Source organism: Uloborus diversus, chromosome 6 (assembly GCF_026930045.1).
Source record: "Uloborus diversus isolate 005 chromosome 6, Udiv.v.3.1, whole genome shotgun sequence".
In the NCBI taxonomy this organism is placed as follows: domain Eukaryota; kingdom Metazoa; phylum Arthropoda; class Arachnida; order Araneae; family Uloboridae; genus Uloborus; species Uloborus diversus.
The window spans coordinates 135592409-135618421 of NC_072736.1; the positions used below are offsets into that span (position 1 = coordinate 135592409).

A 26013-nucleotide genomic window follows, 5' to 3' on the forward strand; every position below is an offset into this window, starting at 1 on the left:
TAATACTGACATCTACACTATGCAGTCAGTCAGTGTCACTTGTTTGCCACAAAAACAGACAACCCCAACAAAAATGTTGAACTTTGAAACAAAGATTAAAGATGGCAAAAGCAGCTCCGAAATCAGCTAATTTAATCACAAGCAATGCTTTAACCTAAAAAAAAATGACCCCACTATATTTAAGTAAGTTTATAGTTAAAAGGTAGCAAATTTTTTGGAAACCTTTCGTTCTTTAAACAACAAGCTTTCCTTTTTTTTTGTTTCCAAATTACGAAATGCATGAAACCAAAACAAACTCTACCCCTAAATGCTTTTTGCTAATCAATAATTACTGCTTCTGAATATTATTAAAATCTGCAATTTTTCTTACAAATATTAATTATGTACTCATATTTATCAGGGTTTATGGCTCCAGTGCTCCGTCACTGTCCCTGCCTCCGTCCCGAAAATGATGATGTAAGATTATTGGATTACAGCCATTCAAATCTAGAAGATGTGCCAAATGAAGTATTCAGCTTTGAGAGAACGTTGGAAGAGCTTTTTTTGGATGCCAATCAGATTAAAGATCTTCCAAGGGTAAGTGCCAATACCAGGGCTTTTAGTAAGAACCCTAAAACCCTGAGAGTCCCTTTTTTCATTCTGGTCCGTAAAAGTCACGTTTTCTTTAAGTTCGTCCATAAGTTTTTTTTTTTTTTATTCTATAGTGGAATAATAGCAGTCTTTTGGAAATGTTTATTTCTTATTAAATTATAGTTAAACTTTTCCTTTAACATCTGCGCCATTGAAATTTTTAGAGGGAGTGTTTTAAGGAGTATTTTCTCTTTTTTGGGATCTTTGTAGCATTGGGGAGGGAGGGGGGGGGGCACCCTTCCTCTTATGGAGGATGGGCTTAATTTGCCAATCAAGTTAATCGGATTGAAAATTTTTGAGAATTTCTTGATACAAATGCACAAATTTATTGGTTAGTTCACCTGAAAAGTTCAGGGAAACAATTTCAATCATAGAGAGAAACTAGGGATGCACCGGATAGTGATTTTGCCGGATACCGGATATCCAATGCCCCCTTACCTGCCGGATTCGGATATCCGGCATTTCGATTGTATTGCATGTTCGCATATTTTTCTACAACGCCGTTTCAAAACAATAAATCAAACTTGTTCCACATATCATTTCTTTAAAAACATGTTAAGTACATTCAAATGTACTTTTTTAGAGCCTCTATATTTTAATTTAAAAATTGTGCTACATATAAAATGAAACATTAAAATATTGTTTTATTTCGACAGATTTTTTTGAAAGAGACAAACTTTCGGCAAAAATTATTTCTGTATGTAATGTACACATGGTTTAAACTTTTAATTATTCATAGTTGAAATCTTAAAGGTTGTATAATGAGTCGTGTTTGTTATTAGATTTGCATGACGTGTAGAAATTTTTTAAAACTTCATCATAAAGTAATACATTTTCTTGTTTCCAATTTAGAAATAACAAAAAATAAAACTTTGCTTTGAAATCATTTTTATTACAGATAATACACATGTAAAATTTTTCTAACATACAAGTTAAAAAAGAAAATATTAAAACAGGTCCAGTTTGACTCAAAAAATAAATAAATAAACTTAAATAATTAACTTAAAATTTTACTTTAATTCCAGAAATAAAGGTGCATTTTCTTTAAAGATGCAAATTAGCATCTTAAATACAGGGGTGCCCCCCCTAAGAGCAAGGACCCACCCCCTAAAAACCATAAATACCCCCTCCCAAATAGAAAGCCCCTCCCAAAAAGAGAAAATACCCCTAAAACACCCCCCCCCTCCCCCTAGGTGGGCAACCCAGTTAACAAATTAATAAACTTATGCTAAAATAATCAACTGAAAATTTTACTTTTAATTCCAGAAAACAAAGATTCACTCTCTTAAAAGATGCAAATTAACATCTTAAATACAGTATTCAGAGTCATTCTCAACGCGTTCATTTTTTAAAAGCAAATTAATAAACTTAATCTTAAATAATCAACTTAAGATTTCCCTTTAATTCCAGAAAATAACGATTCACATTATTAAAAAATGCAAATTAATATCTGAAATATATTATTAAAAGTTGTTCTCAACATGTTAACAATTTTTTTTAAACATAAAAAAAATTATACTTAAATAATCAACTGAAAATTTCAGCCGATCTGCCACCCTCCCTTCTCCTTCCTCTAAAATGTGTCATGCTTTCAATAAAATGAATTGTACGTTTGTTCTGAGATTTTTTTTTGTTTTTTGTGGATGGTTTTTTTTCCAGGTAGATTTCAACTCATTTTTACGGAAGTGGAATAATTTAAAAAAGGGGGAGAAAACTTTTACGGATAACTAAAAATGGAAAAAATACAAACGCAACACAAAATTTTGGATATAAATGAATGCAATGAAAGGATTTTAGCATGTGTAGAAATATACAAGCAAATATAATTTCGAAAGTAGTTCATTTGTACAACTGCGCGGGCTGGGTGCAAGCATCGACTACGTCATTGGTCACTACATATTGGTTTCTTGATGGTTCTTCATCCTTTTAGTATCACTGAAAACGGAAGTTTCCACGCCGTACTACTCTAAACATTGCTTTGTTTCAGTGCAACTATTCCGCATTTTTCATTAGTTTCTTTCATTCTTCGTTTTAATGTTCATGAGATATAATGGCACCAAAGCGTGCATTATTAAATTATTAATACACAGTAACTATATTATTGTTTTATTTACATGTCCCTCTCCCATTGACCATTAATTTTGTACATCGTAACAGAGTTTTATGGTGAATAATACAGCTTTTTTTGTGCAAGAAATGGTAATATATAGTTAAGAAATGGTTCAAAATAGTGTGAGAAGTGTTTACAAATGCCTAAAATTTTTTAGTATGTTTCTAAAAATCCGAATTCATACATTTTTCTACTACGCTAAATTTCAACTTACGCGAGAGGAGTAGTGGAATGCATTCCTCCCGCAAGTCGGAACTTGACTGTATTTTAATTTTCAACACAGCCGCTCCTCCAACTTCAAGCACTTTGATATGAACCATTTCAAGGTTGACTTTTCACTTCAGTGTGTTAAAGCAGAGAGAGTGAGAGAGGGAGGGAGAAATTATTGGGAACATACCGTCCGCAGATTTGCCAAGGGGAGGGGGGGACGACGCGGGATAATGCCAGAAGCTAGGTTTGAAGAAGAATGGTTGTTTTTGAAGCAGCAATATTAAAAGAGGAAGCATGATCGAAAAGTTTATGAAACAGTGAAAGCTTTAACTGGAATTTTTGCAAAAGTAAATTCAAAAGTAAACCCTCATTTCGTACCGGATAATCCCACATCAACCCTGGATATCTCTCACATTTTTACCGGATAACTGCCCGGATATCCTGCAAAAAACTGTCGGATATCCGGATCCGGAGTGGCTTGCCGGATCGGATACCTCATAGTTCCGGATAGTTAAAAAATCAGCCGGATAGGCCGGATACCGGATAGTTACCGGATATTCAGTGCATCCCTAAGAGAAACCATTTCAATAGGTCTCATTTCTGTGAGGCTATAATCTGGAGATATTAGTTAAAAACCACAAAAATGGGAGGGGTGCCCCCCTTGAAAAGAAAAGTGATGGGGCACTTTCCACCCCCCCCCCCCCAAAAAAAGAAACAGACCCCAAAAAAAACACTGTCTGAAAGTTTCGATTGCAGTAGCAACCCCTTTTGAACACTCTAAAACAGGCACTTTTCATCATTTATTTTTAGCAATAGAAATCAAGGCAATGCAGATGATAAATTGAGACTGCAAAAAATTAAAATCATAAACATAATAGCTGAAACCCCAGAAAGCAGTTGAATTAAGTTCATAAAAATAAATTTCTGCAAAAAAAAAAAAAACTCTTTCATCTGTAGTTATCTGAAAAGTTGTGTGGTTTGGTGTCAAATATTGCGTTACTATCAGTCAGCAATCATACAACTTCTACTGTATGATTATATTTTTACCATCAAGCTGACCTGTCATCATTTGCAAAGATTAGGCAATATGCCTGTTACAACTTCATTGATCTAGCCACATTTTATGGGTCTGCCACGGTCTCTTCTGCCCTTAGGAGCATAATTTTGGGCAACCTTAGAGAGTCTAGTACTCGGCATGCGCTGTACATGACTTTTGTACTTGGTGTGGTATTCTTTCACTCTGTCACATAAGTTAAATATCCGTAATTCTTTTCTAATATCTTCATTACGTATTTTGTCAGCAATTGTGCATCTCTTTATTGATTGGGGGTTTATTTCTGATGCTTGGATTGTTTAAGTCTTCATTCTCTAGGGTCGAAATCTCTGACCCATATAGCGAAACAGGTACTGCCATAACTTTGTACATCAAGCTGACCTATCCTTTGATGTAATGATAGAAGTTCCATCTGCTCTAAATGCAGCAGTCAATTGACTATTCATCTGAGGATGTTTTGCGCAATTTTTGACGCCTCACTATCTATTGAAAATTCCATCTTGCATATGCTATTTCTTAAGGATACATTAGCTATAAGTTAGTGCAGACAAGAAATTCGACATTTGGTAAAACATTCTGTCACAAGGTAGACAAGTGAAAGTGTTTCCAAGTGAAACTTGGAACAAGCAAGTGGCAATGCAATGCTGCTTTTGTAAATAAAGTAGCTGCATAGAAATTATTGACACATTCATACAAGAAAATGTACTTAAGTGGATGAAAATTTGAATATTTTTATATAATGCTTTTGTTTTCGTTATTTATATTCATACTTTTGCTGTTACATTCTGAAATAAAGTTTTTTCTACCTTTTTTTTTCCCAGCCTTTATTCCATTGCCATGGCCTGAGAAAATTAAACTTAAGTGACAATGAAATTCAAAATCTTCCTCCAGCAATAGCATCTCTCATTAATTTAGAGCGACTGGATATTAGCAAAAATGGTAATTTATAACTTGGTGTTTTTTTTTCATTTCAGCATGTGATATTTTAGATCATTTATGTATATTATGAGAATGCAAGTACTTTGAAACTGTCTGATTAGAAAAAGACATTAAGGTAAAACATTTGGTAATGATATGTTTCTGGTTTTATTCTCTACGAGTGGTACCCCGCACGACTTTGCCTGTAGTTGAAAATTAAAAAGTCATTGGGTTCGCCTGTATATTTACAAATAATGAATGACGAATTTCTTGCCAATGGGGTTGTTTCCTTCAGTCAAAAGTAGTCCTTTTTGTCACTGAAATTGATAGAATAAGCAAAAAAAAAAATTATAACATGGACCCAGAAAAAACTTTTATTTTCCCAACAGTTATTTTTTAATTATTTTTTTTAAATGTCCGATTTTTCAAACAAGGTGTGGTCTTGATGACGTCACAAATGATGCACTTTGCCGCATCTTTCTACCGCTATTCCACGTTTTGATAATGAAGAAGCGAATTGAAACTGCGCTGTATGCTTGCTATAAACCATATTGTTGCCAATACATGTGAGTAAAGATGTGAATTAAATATTTTGCTCTTACAAGACGCAGAATAGCATTTCATCATTTGTGATGTCATCGGCAGTAGACATAAACATTGAAAGCGTGCCAATTTAAGTAATTTTTTAAAAATATTAAACATAAACAAATTATTTAAAAAATGGTCAGATCCTATTTTTTTAAACATGCTCTTTCAGAAAAAAAAAAACTTTAAAAATTTTTGGAAACGACCCCATTGGCTATGTTTATTTGCTCTCCCATTCCACGTCATGATAATTTCGTAATTTACTCGTCCGTCTTATGACAATTTTGCTCTGGAAAATGTTCTTAAAATTGAAATAGAAAAAGAACAAGATCAAATTTCCGAAAAATCGCTTCAAGGTGCACACCCCTATGCTACAAACTAACTTTGTGCCAAATTTCATGAAAATCGGCCCAATGGTCTGGGCGATATGCGCGTCACAGACATCCTACAGACATCCAGACAGAGAGATTTTGAGCTCTATTATTAGTAAAGAAAATCTTTTTTCAATCAATTTCAAACTGGCATAATGTTTGCATAATTAATGTTTACCAGCTTTTTGTTTATAAATTATCTGAGATATGAAATGTCTGATTCAAAAAGTAACTGAATTTTAGATCATCCACCTCCACGAGGTTGACATATACTGCCCTGTGCAGGTAAATGGCAGTAACTGCATACATTTTTAATTTTTAATTTTTTTTTTTTTTTTTTTGTCATCTATTAAACTTTATCTTTTTTGTACAAGCTCGCTTATTTGGTTTCCGCTAAGAAAAAAGCATGAAAAACCGTTTAATCCCAGCATTTTCCTGTTGTTAGTATTGAATTCACCATACATTTGTTCGAATATCTCGAAAACTCATTTCTGCAGATACTGCCGTTTACCTGCACATGGCAGTTTAAATGTTTCTACCTGTTATTGATTCTGATGTTTTTAGTACATTCATAAAATTGTAATGTTATCATTCCTCATCATGTTATTAAAAGATTTTGTTGTGGCATATAATATTTTTTAATAATTTTCTCAGTATTTGCTTATTTTCTTTAGAAAATGTTTAATTATTTCTGTGTTTCCAGGACAGTAACAGATCAAGATTTGTCTGAATTTTATAAATTAACTAGTAGTACCTGCACGGCTTTGCCGGTAGTAGAAAATTAAAAGGTCATTTGGTTCGCCTGTACATTTACAAATAATGCATGATAAATTTCTCGCCAATTGGCTTGCCCATGTGATGGTTCTTGGTTATGTTAACTTGGTAATTTACTCGTCCATCTTATGATAATTTTGCTTGGGAAAATGTTCTTAAAGTTGGAATAGAAAAAGAACAAAGTCAAATTTTCGGAAAATCGGTCTGAGGTGCGCACCCCCATGCTACAAACCAATTCTGTGCTAAATTTCATGAAAATCGGCCGAACGGTCTAGGCGCGTCACAGAGATCCTGATAGACAGAGATCGGGACAGAGAGAGACTTTCAGCTTTATTATTAGTAAAGATAAAAAAATATACTGTGAGCTGGGATTTTTTATTACTTTTAGAAAATGGAATAAATCCTTTTCTTCAAATATCCAGTGATTGGTTATTGAGAGAAAGCTAAACTGCCTTATGAAATAATTTTTAAATTTCCTGCTATCCAGTTTTTTCCCTTGCAAATAATTTTCCTTTTGCATTAAACCTTAAGTTATGTAATTGATTTCTGCATTTTATAAAAAATAAAGGAAGTAAAAAGAAAAAAAAAAAGAGAAGAAAATATATATTTTTTCCTGTAATCTGTAAAACTGAGCAGTAAATCACTGTTTTAAATCCTGTGTGTGTGTGTGTTTTTTTATGTCTGTATATCAAGTAAAACTAAGTATTTAAAAATTTTAATATTTAATTTAAAAATTAAAATATAATTAGGGATGACACGTTCATTTTCAATGAAGTGATTAATCACCAGAAATAAAGCAAAAATATGCTTTACTTATGACTCATGGCTTATGACTACTTATGACTTACTTATGATGAGGGATTATGACTTATGATGGACTGGGTGATGTCTGAATTTTAATACTGCAATATATCGCTCTCCAGATATTTGTTATATTTAGGCCTGTAAGTTCAACATTTAATGGGGGGGGGGGGGCGAAGGATATGAATTCAATACATATTACATAAGTAAAGTAATTAGTTTGCAAGTAAGTCCGAGAAAGAATTATATAGATTGAGATCTGAATATGGGTATTGCGGTAGTAAATATAATCAATGTTTTATAGTATGTCCCATCTTTCCCAGCCCTACTTATGATACACCAAGGTACAAAAGGTTAAATCTTGTTTGGTTGTTTAATGATTTGTGCTTTAAGAAAATTGATTTTTCGTTTTATTCATTCTTTATTACATAAAATCTTTCATGTATTCCTTTCTTCTTTTAAGGAGTAATGTCTTTGTGATCACAGTATATTTGTCACAATCAAAAAATTATAATGAAATAAAATAAATATGTAAACAACTTTTCAACATAGCTCAAAAAAAAATAAATAAAATAAATAAATAAAATTATTCATTTGAAACACTGAAAACAATGAAGTACAAGAAAGGATCAGTGTGGCTGTTTTTATTGATTAAATTCAGATAACTTACTGTATACATTATTTAATTGTCTATTTTTGTCGCATGAATGTCTTTAAGTGCTTGTGCAAAAACCTTTTAACTGTAAAATACTTTTGAAATTTTACTAGGTATTTTAGAAATTCCTGACAACATAAAGGGATGCAAGTGCCTTACTGCCATAGATGCTAGTGTAAACCCTTTAGGAAAGTAAGTATATCATTTATTCAAGCTTTTTTTATTTTTAAATGTTGCATTTCTATTATTTTAACTACTTCGTTGAACTTAGAAACTTTTAATTGAAATTTATTCGCTTTCTATCTTAAGACATTGTATTAGTAAATTTCCCACATTCAAGGAAGTAATTTTTGTGAAGAAAATGTTTTAAAAGTTTCAAACAGTCTGAAAGGTATTTTTGATAGAGAAATAGTGCATATTATCAATGCAGAACAGATATGCACAACAGTTAAAATCAACAGTTATGTACAAAAAATAAGTCAAAGTTAAGTTATAAATTTCTTGTCGCAAAATTAAATGCCACAAATCCTTAGCAAAGTTAAAAGAAAAAAATAGTTTGAATTTTGAGATTATGAACTCAGATTATGTTTTATACAACCACAAAATGCGATACAACCCTAATCGTTGAGTTTCATGTTTTATCGCAAACATAATTATAATTCAAGATGTCGAAATTCAAATGAATGCCAAGGGATAGATGTTGTGTGCCGAATACTGTTTTCACGTAAAAAGTATTGTGTTAAGTCGAGAACGTTGTTTAAATGATTCGATTCCGAAGTACATGGACGCCTGTATTATGGGCATAGAAAAATAAAATCAAAGGATGGATGTCACTCAATGGTTTTGTGAAAACAATAAACAATTCATAATTGCTCAAAACAATAATAAAAATCATTCTTTAAAATTTAGTGAAAAAAGAAAAGTTTGCTCTTATTAAAAATATTTCAGTCAATTATTAAAAGCAAAACTTTAATTAAAAATGTATTAACTGCCAGTCAAATCTGTAACAAAGACTGATGGGAGAAGCGATATTGAGTTACTGCAGATAAAGTAAAACTCAATTTTCTAAATAAATATTATATATAAAATGTCAGTTTTTATTCTATGCCTCACTTTATTAGTTACTAGCAGTACCCGCACGGTGATACCCGTGCCCCCCCGTTTTCATGCCAAGTACTGCGCTTACGGCGGCTGTTTAAATAAATTTGGCATCGGTATTAATTAATCTATATCCTTCTTTTTCGTATTTTCTATACCTATTTCCAGTTGCGTTTTGTATCATTCACCTTTTTATGCCAAAATTGCAAACAAAGATCATTCAAAAAACTGCTCTTTACTTGTTTAATTAACTAGCGCTAGAACTTTCAAAAAAAAAAGAAAAAAAGAAAACACTTCAATATTTTAATTAAATTAAATATGCAAATATGTAACATAAAATAGATACAGCTAACGGTGAAACGTACTGCGGAAGAGACCGCGCTGCAGTAACTCACCCAGTTGGTGAACGAAACAAACTCTGACCGATAAGCAATTGCAATTAAAAGGCATGGTACATCTAGGACAAAAAGTAAGTCCCGTATCCTGTATGAAAACGAATATTCAACTTCCCAGCAGAAAAACACTCAATTAAAAAACATGGCACATCTAGGACAAAAAAGAAATCCCATACCCCTCTATGAAAAATTTAACTATTGAAAAGCTATTGTTTGCGCAAAGGAAAAAAAAACTCTAGAATCGCTCTCCCCCCCCCCCCCCATCTGATGTCAAATACCAGTAATCATAATCCGCAACTCCATTGTTCGTCGCCAAAGTTGCCAAGTGACTTTCAAATTAAAAAGAAAATCAATTAACATTGGCACAATGAACTATGACAATGGCGCAATAACCAAATCAAGAAACCACCGGTTCTACTATTCAACCGCAACCATAGCCTTGTCATGACATCACAGAATGAAGAAACATCCCCCCCCCCTACCGGGAAAATTGTGTCACTTTGAATTTTAAAAAAATTGTTTAAAAAAAGCTATTGCATAATTTTGAAATTTTTTTTTCTTCTGAAGGTGAAATGTCTTATCTGCTATATACTAAATTTTCGGAAAGAAAGCTCTCATACATTTTGTAGGATGGGTTTAGAAAGAATTAAACCCAGGAAAAAGTGAAAAATAAAGGTTTTTTTCAAAATTTCATAAAAATTTTTTTTGGAAAAAAGCTATCGTGTATTAAAAAAAGAAAAAATTCTAAAGAGGGAGACATGTTTTGACTATTACATACTAATAAGAAATATCTAGTACTTTTTAGGGGATGAGTTTAGAAAAAATTTAAACCCGGAAAAAAAACACAAAATAAAGGTTTTTTATAAAAATTCAAAAATTGGTCAATCTTCAAACTATTTCCATTTGTCTTGTTTGAAATTAAATTTTGGGTTCAAAGTGCAGGCCCCCTGAGTACATTCGATTTTTGTGCCAAGTTTCAGAGCTGTAGGTGCTATGGCGGTTTCTGGCCATTGGGTACAAACAAACGAACAAACACCGTCGCTCTTATATATATATAGATTTTATAAATATACATATTTTTATTTGTTAGAAATAATTCAATATACATTTATGTCAAAGATTGGAAGTGTTAGCACAACGATTAATCATATTGTATCATCATATGCAAAATCTTGTTTTTTTTCCTCTTTTGAAAGTGAGCAATTATGATAATGGGGATCAGGAGGGGTAGAGACAAAAGACTCGAGGTATAGCATGATAATCTCTGGTTTTTCCACTTTGAAAAAAAAAATCCTTATTTTAACGTGCATGGAGTTTTAAATGTTTCTGCAAAAATTATTTTATGTGTTCTTATAATGCCCAATTCATCATTGAAAATTGACTGATAAAGAGATAATTTAGCAAATCTTATCATGTACACTAAATTTAAACTTTTGCTGATAGTAATTTTTCTACAGAATTTATGCATTGAAATGATGATATAAGAAATGAGAAAAATTTATTTCACCAATTGCTCCTGAGATTTATGATCTAAAAATGAAAGAATATGCTAATACATTAGAATTGTTATTTTTTTTTTTACATTTTTTTTTGTCTCCTCCTTCCAACTCCTTCAGTTTTTTACACTAGGAATTTTTGACCAGGGCAATTTTGCATGTTAGTTTCGATAAAATGTTGTGTAAATTGCAGTCTCAAGAAGTTTTCTTATTTGTATCAAAAGAAAGATAAGTGAGCTATTTTTTAAAGGCAATGAAATATAACTTGAATATTATTTCTCTTTGTCTTTTTTTCTTTGAGTTTTAATGACCAAAGAGGTTTTGAAAGTCATGGAATAAGTATTTTTTTAAGCTAAAATTTCCTGTTATTAATACTTGCTTAAACATTTTAGAAATTTCTTTTGCATATTCTACCACTCAATCAACTCCAAGCCTAGCATATAAAGTAATTTATATAACCATTTTTAATATGTGTGTGGGGAGGGGGGATAGGAAAGGTTTTGTGCTCTATATGTACCTTTGTACATATTTGCTGAGACATTTACATTACACATACATTTTTCTTTCCAGACTTCCTGAAGGTTTTACTTTTCTCTTAAATCTGCAAGAACTTTATCTCAATGATACCTTTTTGGAATATCTTCCAGCAAATTTTGGGAGGTATGTTTTGAGTAGCATGTTTTATGTAATCTATGTATATACCTATTTCTGAAAAATTGTTTCTGCTTTTTAAAATGCATTCCCAATCCTTCTTATTTAAACTGCATTTTCAGTATAAATAATTCTGTTTTAGTTATGTTTAATAATGGAATGTATTTATGTATTTATTTTATATTTTTAGGCTATCTCATCTTAAAATTTTAGAGTTAAGGGAAAATCATTTAAAACTTCTCCCAAAATCAATGGCAAGGCTAACGGAATTGTGTAGGTTAGATATTGGCCAAAACGATTTTGCAGAATTGGTAAGTTACTTGCAAATTTTTCTGAATGCTGTTAATTTAAAATTGTAATTTTGTCACAGTTTTCTTATTTTCAAACTGTTTATATACAGTCAAAATAACTTTTGAATTTTGAGGTATTTGAAAATATCTTCTTGCGCCATAATTCGTTGCAAATCTTGATTGTTCTAACTTTTCAGTTTCTTTAACTGATTTGTTATATCAAACTTTTCAACTTTTCAGCCCGGAATAGGAACTACCTGAGCTGGAGGCAAAAAACCTCATAAGGGGCTGCGGTCACTCATCTAGTGTGCTAATTCTACATTAGCTATCAGTTTGTTTGGCTCTATTGGCTCCCTTATGAGGTTTTTCGCCTCCAGCTCAGGTAGTTCCTATTCCGGGCTGATGAGTGCTAAAAAGCACGAAACTGCAGTCCTCGGATGGAATAATTGAGCTGGCGGTGTATTAAAGGAAGGAATTATTGGTTACAGAAAAATAAAAGAGAATTAACAAAAGAAAAGCAGTAGAACATTTAACATTTAGTTTGTACATAGATATTAGTCTTTTCTTGCTTAGGAAAGTGGAAAGTAACTAGAATAAGGGGCTAAAATCTATTCTTCTAGGCGGGCTTTGAGGGATTTAAAAAAAGAAGTTGTAAATTGGTTACAAAAAGCAGAGTAGTTTTTTTACGCTCTTGGAAAGCTAAGGTGATATATGTATCAGGTAAGTCAGACGTGCATCCGTCATTGTGGGAAGTTAAGGACTACTTTTTCGAAATGTTGTTTCTCGAAATTTTATAGTCGCTTATGTATGGAACGAAAGCATTCCTAAGTGTTCATTTGAGCAGCCAGAGTCTATTTTTGGCTCATTTGTAAAATTAAGCAATAGGACATTCATGATAACTTCATTTTGCAGCTAAAAGCAAGTTAGAAACAGAAGTTCTTTGGAAATGACTAAGAATCTGAAGCAGACAATTGTATTATCATATTTTACAGTGAATTAGTTTCTAAACGGAAAATAATGTAATAAGTATATTTTGTATTAAAAGAGAAAAATTTTAATTTCCTTATTTAAAGACATTCTTATCATAATATTCTTAATTAATGTACTGCAAGCAGAATATATATGATTTCTATTGGTACTATTTTATTTCTTGCATGTTCAAAAACGACCTCTAAAAGTGACCGATCTCCATTAACAGCTAAGAGACCTGATAGCAGGGCCGGATTTAGCTTTTGAACCACCCCGTACTAAAGTTGAAAATCGCGCCCCTATTTAATTATAATGGTAAGGATCCCTCCCTACGCAATATGCAGAAAACTTTTATTTCTACATGTTTCTGAAAACGTAAAAAAACTAGTAACAAATGTGTCCCACGGTTATTTTCGTGAATATTTAAATTTGCTTAAAATACTTCATTTTGAATAACGATTAACAGGAGTGATTCAGATGGTTTTGTCACACAAATCATTGATCCCGCAAACTTTTATTCAATACAAAAACAGTTCAATAATAACCGAGTACTTAGTTCAATACTCAGTTCATACGACAGCCAGGTCTGTTTGAGATGTTATTCGCAAATATTTCTTGTTTTCCTTAACTTTGTCACCCTGCCAATACTTATTGGAAGAGTTTAAAATTCTAAGAGAAATGCTTAAGATTAGCTCAAAATTTATCTCTATCGTCGATTTCGGAACTTGCTTAAGATGGTAAGTTTCCTACTCTGAAAAATATCACGAAAGATCATCACAAAATTCCAGCAGAGCATGCCTACATCCGAAAAAGGTGGAGCCGACAGTCGCAAGTTAAAATAGTGTGGGGTGATGGGGGGGGGGGGGAGATCGATTGGAACCATCCTTAGTTCATTATTTGAAAAGATTGATTCAGGGAGTCTCCAACGGAAATTTTTTGCAATTGAATTTCCATCAACGTAATTTTTGGCGATCTTCGATGATGTTAAGGAGAGAGGAGTTCGGGGACTTTTCCCCGAGGCTTTCTAAATTGAAGTCCAAAAAAACAGAATTGTAATCTGAAAAACAAAATTTTGGTTGAGAGTGAGGCTTGAGGGATTTCCACGGAAATTATTCGAAATTGAAGTCTTATAAAAACGCCTTTGATGACTTTCGGGACTATCCCGCGAAATGTTTTTGGACTCTTAATGATTAGCATACGCAGGTTTACGCCATCTTTGACCGCGTTATAGGATTCGGGGATTCTCTCAAAAAAAGGTTTTGAAGCATAGATTTCAAAAAGCAATTTTAGATAATCGTCGATGATGTTACGATGAGGAGAACTCCCAAGGAACTTTCTCAAACTAGAAGTACTAAATAAGCAATTGTACATCATCTGTGATGTTAAATCAAAGGTAAGGATCAAAGAGTTTTCCCCAGAATTTTTTAGAAATTCCAAGTCCGCAAACCGCATTTTAGGCTCACTTTGAGGATGTCTGGAGAGGCGTCACCATTCGGAGGTTGTCTGCAGTAATTTGTTGATATTGAAATTTTAAATACTTAATATTAGTTTATTTTTTGAGACGTTAAGGGAGGTGTCTTCCTCGAAAATTTCTCTATACTGAAGGCATAAAAATTCCATACTCCGTAAGGAGGAATATTAGGGTTTGGGAGCCTTCCCGAGAAATTTTTTAATTTGAAGTTCTAAATACACAAGTTTCAGCAATCTTTGATGACGTTAGGAAACGCGTGGTTCGGAAACTCCCCTGTAGATTTTTTTGAAATTGAAGAGTTAACAACGGTGTTGTTGGTCACTTTTGATGGCGTTAGGGGAAAGGGTGGAGGTATTCTCCTCAGGAAATATTTAGAAGTTAATTTCCAAAATTGCAGCTTTAGGCAATTTCTGACGATTTTACGTACAGGACTTCAAGGACTTCATCCGCAAATTTTTCGACATTAAAGTTGCAAAAGGCAGTTTTAGGCTATCTTTGGTGCGTGAAAGGAATGAATTAGAATCTGCGACTCCCTTCCTTTCTCTCCTGGGATACTCTCCTATATACCTAAAATAAAAAAATTGCAAAAACTCTCTCCTAGTTTTCAATCATGAAATTTTTAGTTTTTCACCCTTGTATTTCTATTTGTTTGAAATGCAAACGTCTGTGGCCCAAGTAAAAAGATAGGCGGCTACTATGCAGAAATCATGTTAATTTTTTCTATGTTTCGCTAAAAACAGGCTTTCCATTATTTTTATAATGTACTAAATACTTTTTTTTTTCGCTAAAAAAGGTTTGAAACGTAAACGTTAGTTAGGGTATTTTAATAGCATATATTCTAGGATATTCCTAAATAATATTAAATTTGATTTTTATTCTTATTATTATAACTATTATAAAAATTTTAAATTTCCTAGAAAAAATATAATGTCACTTTTACTCATTTGTTCATTTTTTTGAGCAATCACATTGCTTATTGTTTTTATTTGACTGTTTTGAATTCCTAAGATTTTATCCCCCCCCCCCCCACTCTGCAGCACCACCGTCGACCGGCCTCACGATGCTGCTCCTCATGCGAAAACCGTCTCCAGGTTGCGTCCATATCCGACACACACGCACATACATACACACACATACACACACTCGTGATTGCGAAAAACATAATTTGAATTCCATATGTCAAAATTCAAATTAATTTATATATTTTTTAAATTTTAAATTTCAATTATTGCGAAGATTTTTATTTTACCATAGTTAGAAAGAAATGGACTGCCCTTTTTTTAAAAAAAGTTAGACCCGAAGGGAAGGAGACTGTTAAAATATTTTTTTAAATAGTGTATTAAAGCTCCTGCTATTATTCAAAATTAGAGTAGAACTAAATTTGTACTTCATATGATAGCCACGACTGATTGTAGAGTAGATAACTGGGAGATTTCCTGGCTCCCCTTCATATGTAGAGAAAATGCGTCCTTTTGCATTAAAAAAATTCTTTGGAAATACAGAAGAAGCTTTTGTGGATACAAAAAAATAAAAAAAAAAAATTGAATGGAGATTTATTCCGGATGTTTCTTCTACCACTTCATAAAAAGTTTTGCTATATTTTTGTAAAAAAAAAACTGTCTCCTTCATTTGGTATCCATCACTCATGTAACGCATTGAAAAATGTTCGGTTATTAATGTTGTTGATTTATTTTAATTTTTGGAATTTTTCGCGAAAAGTTTCTTCTTTTTTCTTTTTTAGAAACTTGGCTTCACTATTTTGCATGTTTTGATTTGGCATTTTTGCGCCCCTCCGAAGTTTTCACTCCATGCCGGGGCACGGACTAACGGAGTGTTAGTCCGGCCTTGCTGATAGTGGTTGCTCCAGAGAAATTTCACTGCAATTGGTTATAGTATTCTGCCTAGTGTTACATAAACAAATCTTTTATAATGTCTTCAACAAAATTAGATTTACCTTTAAAATTGTTTTCTGACTGTAAATATTATCTTTAATTTTTGAATTTTGTACTGAAATCAGTCTTTTTCAAATTGTTGTTTAAAACCAAAATGCATGTTGAAACTTATTAGATAATTAATATTATGAGAACAGCTGAACGGGATTAATAAGAAAAGAAGCAACAAGGTGCTTCTAACTGACGCTGTAGTTAAAAAAGAATATATTTGGGGGATTTTGCCAAAAGAAAAGGTGGTATGAAAACAATTTATATTACATATGCATTGTTCTTGCAGTAAAAAACAAAGAAATATTTTGAGGTCCCCCCACTTTCTCCCCTAACTACAGCACTACTTCTAACCGTGTAATTATTGGTTGTTTGCTGGAACTGTTCATTAAATAAATTCATCATTTAATTGAGTTATAGATAGTTTTACAATATAATACTGCAATGAAGTTTAACTCAATTGATTGTCTAAAATTTTATATATTACACTATTACTTCTTTTATGAGATTTTTTGACGTATCTATAAGAATTTCTTGTATTTTATCCATTGTTTTATTTTAAGTCATTTTTCATTTGTAGCCAGAAGTGATAGGAAATTTACCTAGATTAACAGAGCTATGGTGTGATAGTAATAACCTTAACTGTCTTCCACCAGTAAGTACTACAATTTTTTTAGAGTGATACACTTGAGCCTTTTAATCCTACTTAAACTCTCAAGGAGGTTTATGCTATTTAATTTAGGTTTTTGATGATTTAGTTAGCATTCTCTGTGTGTATTTTAATATTGTCTATCTGTGTCTACTTGGACAACTAAATTTAATAAGCCACTTAGGCACTTAGGAAAGACCATGCCGCATATTTTGAATGGTATATTTTACATATTTTCTTTTTAAAAAAATAATATGAGTAATTGCTAGATTTTTATACTCATTGTATTCAAAAATATTTATATTATGTATGTGATAGTCTGATAAATTGTTTTCTTCCTTTTTCCATTAGTTTTTGGGAGGTCTCAAAAAACTGACTTACTTAGATGCAAGTAAGAATAAAATTTATGAAGTTGCTGATGAAATTGAAGGGTGTATCAGCCTCAGTGATTTAACATTATCATCAAATCGTATCAAAGTACTTCCTGATGGCTTAGGTATGCTACCCCATTTTTTTTATGAAAAGAATCATTACTTGATATTAAAGATTCTCTTGTGTATAATATTAATTTTGATTTTAGCTGTTGCTTATTGTTATTTTTAACATTTTTCCTGTCCTAAGTTTAAATACATGAGTTTTTAATTTAAATATTTGTGTTAGGGATAGTGATGTCCCGGATTGTTAATTGTGTTGATCTATGGATACGGCTTTTTCGTCTGTAGGTTTGTAAATATGGAAATGGACCTCAACTTTTTTACCCAATTTAATCCTGGTCTAAGTGTAAAATTTGTGACAGAAGGTACTCTTGTAAAGGTAAAGGCACAGCTCCTTTAAAATATCCAGCTGTAACAAAAACATCCCCAAGAATATGATTTATTCTTAAAATAAGTTCTAGGAAGAGTAGGGAAGAGTTGGCAGGAATGGGAACATGGGAGGAATGTGACAACAGGAGAAATGCTGCCATGCTAAACACAAAACTCGTATCTGCAGCTAAGTTCAAAATGGTTAACTGCTTTTTAAAGTTTTATGCCTCCATATATTTGATTCAGATTCTAATTTTTCAGAATTACATCATAATTATTTCTCATTTGCAAATGACCATAAAACATTGTACACTGATAAATCATCTTTTATAGAACCACCACATGACATGAACTCAATTTTGATAAAAGGTGCAGGCAACTTTTGTGCTTGGCACAGCAAAATAGGGCAGCAGTATATTTAAGCGAATTAAAATGGCTTATTAATTATTTTGGCTTATTCAGTAGATGTAGCAGCTAGAGTCTATAGCTGCTTACATGTACTGGGTAAACTAGAAATCAGTTTTCGAATTTTTGTTCGACATAAATGCAACGTTGTTCCATTTCTCTAATCTTGTCCCTACCAATGAAATTGCATAGCTGGGAACATTTTTACAACCTGTACAGAGAATTTATTCTTTCTTTTTTCTAAGAATGTGCAGCAAAGCCAAAATAAAAAAAAAAATACAAACCCCTAATCCATAAAAAAATCACTATCTAATATCTGAAATGACACCCTATATTTTTTATAGGAAAAAAATCTAATTCAAATGTAATTTAATTGCATTTTGTACTCTTACCTATATGTAGAATTCCTAATTTAAGACTGTAAAAGATGTTTAAGATCCGCCAAATGTAAAAGGGATACAGATCTCCATTTTCCTTTGGATATCCGGCACATCACTAACTAGGGAAAACTACATGCATGTAAATACTAGTTTGCTAGTCAATTTTTGTACTTGAAGTTGAAATCTACATCCTTGTTTAATTCGTTTTAGCTCACCTGAGAAAAATTACAGTATTGAGAGTTGATGAAAATCGTTTAATATCAGTGCCTGACAGCATTGGAAAGTAAGTGATTGGTTATATTAAATTTTATTCTTGAAGCGTAAATACTATTTCAATAATTAAAATTTTTCATTTTATTCCAGCTTGCATAACTTGGAAGAATTAGTTTTAAGTACCAACAATTTACAAATGCTGCCAATAAGCATAGGGTTATTGAGAAATTTAAGGACTTTAATAGCAGATGATAATATGTTGGAGGAAATTCCTTGTGAGGTAAATTCTCTTTTGTACATACCGTCAATTGGGTAACTTTTGGCCTTGTTTTTTTTTTTTTGGGGGGGGGGGGGGGTAACATTGGCTCTGCAAACAAAAGTCAGTCAGTATTACCAGTAATGATTAAGTCAGGCCCCTGCTTCTTTGACTAGGTCCTAGGTACGTGGTAATCACCCTCCTATGCCTATTACAGTTGGACATTGTCGCCTGATCGGTAAGGCATCAGACTCGTAACCAAAGGGTCCTGGGTTGGATGCCAGCTGGTTAAAGATCTTCCATGTTCGTTAATGGTGATTGGGGCACATTAAATATGTGGTGGTCATAAAGTCCTCCCAGTGACTCAGTACCTCTGGAGGTGATGGACCATGAATAGCTTGGCTTATGGTCTGAATAAAAAATATAGCTGTTTTCAAGGCTTCACCTTACCGGTAAAACCACAAATAGTGGTAGGTACAGGGGACCCTGGAGTGTGATATGATATGTCTATTACAGTATAGACAATGTGCTTTCGTACGTTGGGCCAATGTTACCTGCAAAGGCCAAAGTTACCTCGGTCGACAGTGCCTTATGACATTTTTACTTTGTTAAGTTTTATTTGCTAGAATAATACCAATTTTTAAACTTTCGATATCAAATTGTATAATATTAAGATACTTGGTGGATCCATATGGTACACCCGGCAAAAATTGTTTTGCTTTGCACAGGTATGGTTGATTTTGTTTCAGTTAACCACAATGTTCATTGTGCTTTCTCATGTGAAGTTCATTTTCTGTTCTTATCACAACTGGTTAGAAACTTGCTGCATCTGCTTCAGACAATTAATGCCAGAAAAAAATCCAGGTTTTTCATTAATTTTGTGCTAGCCGCATCCCATTTCACCTGTTAGTATTTTTGTTATTAATGTTTATAACTGAAAATACTTTTCTTGAGCATGTTGTATACTTGATAGTACATAGGTAGATGTAGCATAAAGATTTTAGCATGGTTATCTGTATTTGATTAGAAATAAAATTTACTGATATATTTAATGATTTAAAATTCATATTTGTGTATTTTTTAATTTTGTATTAATATCTAATTTGTTCTATTTATGTTGTTTAGATTGGAAGTTGTTTGAAGTTGACAATACTTTCTTTAAGAGACAATAAATTAGTTGTCATTCCTGATGAGCTTGGTCACATTTCAGCATTAAAAGTCATAAACCTGAGTGGTAATCTTTTGCAGTATCTACCTTTCAGCATAGCTAAACTTCCTAATTTACAAGCACTCTGGCTGTCTGAAAATCAGGTAATGTGTTTTAAAAAATACTTTTAGTGTTTAGGGGCCATTCATTAATTACGTAAGGATGATTTTGGCAATTTTTGTTCCCCCCCTCCCCCATGTTAAGATGAGTAAGATTTTTCATCCCCCACCCTTCCATCTTATGTAAAATTCTGTTTTGTTTTTCAAAATGATAATAATAATAATAAAAAAAAACATCTTGCATCACATAAAATCGATATTTTTTAAATTCACTTTTTAAATTTAAAATAAAAAAAAACATTTTTGTGTAAAAAAAAATATTTACTAAAATTAATGTAGACTGAATGTTTTTTTGACAAATGTTTTTTATAAATGATGCGATACTTGTTAATAATAATTCATGCCATACACAATGCAATTCTTTGAAAAACAAGTAGGAAACAGTTCATCCTCATACATTTTTTACTTTCCAGAAGCAGCAAATGAAATAGGATCCCAGCCAAACCACTTGGTCGCGCGATTTCTAATATGAAATATCGACCTGGAAAATATCTCACCCCCCCCCCCAGTAAGGGTATGTAGAGATTTTTCTAACCCCTCTCACCCTCGGGATCCTTACGTAATTAATGAATAGCCCCCTATTCATTATAAATAGCAAAATAAGACAGAATTTCCTGGAGAATTTAATTTTTTGGTACCCCTCAGCAGAGTCTGGAAAAAAACCTTGACTTTCTTTTCAATTTCTTAATGGCTTTAGGTTTTTTTTTTTTTTTCAAAACCATTTTCTTTATAATTATATAATGTATCCTCACTAATAAAGTCTTTAAAAAACATTGGTTTTTCTTATCCTCTTCCACATATTGTAAATTTTAACTAGAAAACTATGTTCCTCATCATAATGTTAACAGGGTTTTATTTAACGTTGGTAACATTGTAAAAAATCCCTTTTAATTTACTAAGTATTATGCAAAAGTCTACTAAGTAGAAACATAGAAACGTCATGAATTAGTGATTCAAACGGACATTTTTGAGTTTTGTAATGTCTTCAGAAGAGTGGCCCATACATAATACCATTCTTAAATAACATTTCTTGGCAAAGTTTAAGCTTAATCAATTTATTTATTTAAACTTTCACTTATTCAGTAAAAGTATGTTTATTTTTGCTTTAAGTGTATAGGCTGTAAAGTTCAATATGCACTGCAAACTTCAAAAGTAAAAATCTGAACAATGAATTGAAATGATGAAGACGAATGATTCATTTGTCAAAATATTTAAGGATATTTAGCAGAAGAAACTTTTTGACTCATGCAGAAAATTTTTTGTATATGTTGACACTAAATAAAATGAAAAAAAAAAAAAAAAAAAAATCTTTACATATAATGTTCATTTTTATCATACTGAGTGAAATGTTTCAGGAATTATATATAATATGACATTAAACTGACAAAGTCACTATAATTAATAATTTAATTTTTCTATTTTAGAACAAACCCTTAATACCTCTGCAGTCCGATACAGATCGAATTACTGGGCAAAAAGTTTTGACTTGCTTTATGTTACCTCAAGTACCATTAGAAGGAGGTTAGAAGTTCTTGTTTTCATTAATACTCCTTGTGCAAATTATATGTTAAAATGAGTTTTATTATTTGTAATGTCCATTGTTGTTACTTGCAATGGGATGATTAGTTTTTAAGAGAGCTTTTGATCTCCATCGGAGATTTATAATTTGACTAGGACCAGCCTAACTGGACCTAGAGCCTGTAGCTGGTCATCACTTTTGTATTTGTACCCTAGCAAAATTTTCAAAATATTTTAAAACCATGCACAAATTGCTGTTTGTATTTTAAATTAATAATTAAGGATTTCACCATGATTTGAATATTTATCACATTTCTTTGAATTTTTGACATTTTCTCTCATCTTTCGATAGCATTTTTACAATATTATTATTACTTATTTATTTTATTTTGCTTACATTACTCTTAGGAGTATTTTATTGTATTTCCATTCAACTTGGACTATCTGTGATACATATAATCTTAAAATTTTGACATTCTCCTCTTTTTGCCTATTTTCTCTGATATGGTAAGAAAAAAAGAAAGAAAAGCTTTCAGGAAGGCTTAATATGTCGTATAAAAGAGCTTTATAAAATAATACAAGTCAGAAAGTAAAATTAACTAATATATTTCTTAAAATAAAAATGGGGAAGCAGGACTATAAGATGGAGATATTTGTGTTTATCAATCATCCCCCCCCCCCCTCCTGCCATTAATATTATTTTATTTGAAGTAATATTGCACAAATATTTTTTGTTAGATCTCAGCCAGGTCACTTCTTTCTCACATTTTTTATCCTAAAGATTTTTGTTCAATTTTGAGCAGTTCAAAAAATAAATAAATTATAATAATGGATTTTATGTGAAATTTAGAATCCTACATAAATCTTGATCTATCTGGTTGATTTGCTTTAAAAAAAAAAAGGATTCTGAATGTAGGTTAAGTTTTGTTTCAAGAAATCGAAAAAATTAATAAAGCTCCAAATGCATCTAGTACTCCTCATTATGTGATTTTGTCCTTTCCTTATTTTCAAGATATTGTTTCATCCATTTTTTCTTAATCTACAATTTGTTTAAATGTTTTTAACGTTTACATGTTTTAACGGCTGTTTTTTTAATGCTAATATTCAAAGTTTTATGCCTTTTACTTCAAAATATAAGTACTTTTCTTTTTTTGATTTAATTCTTAAATGAAAAATAAATAGTATATGATAAAAAAATCCTTTGGCGCAGTATAGCCCTCAAGGGCTCTTGAGCCATAAAAATCAAATAAACCAACCAACCAACCAACCAGCATCTAGTACACAAACTTATCTAATATCATTAACAAAGGTAGGGGAGTGAGTGATTGATTCATTTATTAAATTTTAAGCACCCCAGTAAAAGTCAGAGAAAGAAGAAAACAACATGAAAAAAGGTTTAATGCATCTTAAAATTATCGCAAAAACAAAAAAAGTAAAAAATAATTAAAATAAAAATCGAAGACTTAAAAGTTGGAAAGTAGGGTATTGAGATGGGGAAAAATGTCTGTTGGTCTGTGCCCCCCTAATAACTTTTGAGTGAATAGTCCGATTCGAACAACTTTTTTTTTGTTCAAAAGATCTCAGCAAGGACATCTCGTTCCCATATTTCACTTTTTGATTTTTTTTTAATAATGAAAATTGAAATTTTATTGTTTAATTTTTGAAAGTACATTTATTCTTTTTTTTTCAATTACTTTTTGGCAACAGGAAAAGCGAACGATTTATTTTAAATCTCTACATAATATAAAATAAAGTCTCCAAAAAACGTCTGTTTGAACGCACAAAACTCTAGAACTACCCGGTCAATTACGCTGAAATTTTCACAGTATCTTTCTTTCAGCACTAGAATGGTTTGCCGATTTGTTCGAAAAAAGTTCGATAAGTAGCTCTTTTTATTCCAATTTGGGACCAATTTTCACATAAATTTCCGAATATGGGGATGAAAAATTATTGCACATATTAATATTACGTATCATTGAAAAGGGAGAATTTTCTGCGTTCTATGCAGTTTGTTTCAATGCTCTAACTTGATTACTGCAGTAGTTATTCACGTTTTTAGCTCGAATTTTTTTAGGCTTAACTGAAATTCTTTCTTCATTAAATCTATCAATACAAAATGAAGAAATTGTCCCACATTTTCTTTATTTATTTATTTTTTGAGACCATTGGAAAAAGCGGCATTTTTTACTCCAGATCTATCTCAACCTATTGTCGAAAAACTAAGCTTCTATTTCCAAAGAAAAAATGTTACAAGCCATTTTAAATCAAGTTAGAAAAATCTCATCTCCATTCAAGTTGTTAACCATTTTATTTTCGCCTTTCCATGGTTATTCTTCTTGAATCCATTGTTTCTTTCCATCTTCTCATTTTTCATTTCTTAAACTTATTTTATTTTGTGTTTCCATGGTTACGCTTTTTAAATCCATCTTTTTCATATTAATTTCTTAAAAGTATTTTACTATCTGTCATCATCGTTTGGAAGGGAAATTTTGCATGATGTTTTTTTCTTTTATTTAAGCCTGATTGTTGAATATATACGTCACTAGACATAATTTTTATTCTCAAGTTAGAACCGGCAAAGTCGGGCAACGCTACTAGTATTATGTATTTAATTTAATGAGCTTATTATTTTTAATTCTTTTTGAAAGCAATTAAAATATTTTTTTTAAATGGAAAACAATATATTAGTTGCTTTGTGTTTAAAAGGTGCTGCTACTTTATTTGTTCGTTTATTTATTTTTAATGCATCTATTTCTTTAGATGGGCGAGGCATACTTTGTTTCTAGAAATCAGCTTGATATGTTCGAAATAATTAGCAGTTTTAGCTAACTTTGAAAGAAATTATCCGATACTAGAAGAAAGTCGATATTGGTATACGGGAAAGTAAGCTCCCTTAGTTCTGGACAGAACTTCTTGTAATATAAATGAATTATTAGGATGTGTTTGTATAGGAGGTTTTTCTTTTTTTTTCATTCTAAACTTTTAATAAAATATTTCATTTTTTAAAGTTTTCCTACCATAAATTAAAATTAAAATAACCTTCTTATTGAGGTAGCTTAGAAATAAGTTTCTTTGTAAAATAGTGTCTAAAAATTATTCTTTTTTGATTTCTCATTTTTTTGACCTGTTAAGATCATAAAATTTTAAATTTATATTGGAGGAAATTTTTAATGTAAGTCAAGGTCCCTAATTTCTTTCTCTTGCATTTATACACTTAACTATAGGAAAAGCATTTAAATTTAGAATGTCCGCAGCTTAAAAATTCATTTGAAGTTGAGCTTTATTGAAAAATAAAATCTTGCAGTTACTGAAAATAATTTAATATTAAAGTAAGAAATAACAACATTAAAAGCACAAATTGCAGATTACTGCAGATGTGTGTTTAGGCGTCACAATGAATGCCTTTTTCAATGCAAAAAGTAATGAGCTTATGGCTCATTATAGGGAGACTCATTATCCATAATATGGCTCCATATTATGGAATCAGCTTTTCTTTTCTTGCGGTTCATGGTTATTGACATTTCTTTTTGCTTTAGCTTGGACTTAATCTTTGTCCAATTGAATTCTTTCTTTCGGTTGAACTGTGCCTGTGAGAGAGCTCTTACCCTTTGTTTGCATTCCTATTGGTTCTTTATTGGTTTATGATTTTCTCATCGGTGTTTGGTTAATCGACCATATTTATCTTTTAAGCTGTTTGCTTACCTGCTCTTTACTTTTGTCGAATGCCTTTTCATTCATAAGCTCATTACTTTTTACGTTGAAAAAGGCATTCCTTGTAACGCGAAAACACATGTCTGCAGTAATCTGCAATTTGCGCTATTTGACGTTGTTGTTTCTTACTTTACTTTTCAGCACAAAGGTATTTATTTACCTAATTTAATATTGTTTTCATATCAAGCCCCCCCCCCCTCCCCTCCCATGCACACACACAAAAATTCGTTTTTAGGATTTTTTTTTAATTTTTAAAAAGATTTTTTTGAGATAGCCAATTGAAAGAGAGGTATAGCCAAGAGTGCAGTTTTTTTGAGGGGGGGGGGGGAGTGAT

The 26013-nt window shown here is 31.7% G+C and overlaps 1 protein-coding gene across 1 annotated transcript in view; it reads left to right on the forward strand.

Annotated features, from left to right (window-relative positions):
* The first annotated feature begins 405 nt into the window (after positions 1-405).
* The window catches only part of LOC129224998 (erbin-like), a 48579-nt gene continuing 22971 nt past the window's right edge, over positions 406-26013 (forward strand). The window contains exons 1-11 of the mRNA XM_054859546.1: positions 406-576; positions 4826-4943; positions 8222-8300; positions 11668-11757; positions 11939-12059; positions 16999-17073; positions 17419-17563; positions 18866-18938; positions 19019-19148; positions 20250-20435; positions 21875-21971. Of these exons, the coding sequence (XP_054715521.1) occupies positions 406-576; positions 4826-4943; positions 8222-8300; positions 11668-11757; positions 11939-12059; positions 16999-17073; positions 17419-17563; positions 18866-18938; positions 19019-19148; positions 20250-20435; positions 21875-21971 (1285 nt within the window). The remainder of the gene's footprint in view (positions 577-4825; positions 4944-8221; positions 8301-11667; positions 11758-11938; positions 12060-16998; positions 17074-17418; positions 17564-18865; positions 18939-19018; positions 19149-20249; positions 20436-21874; positions 21972-26013) is intronic.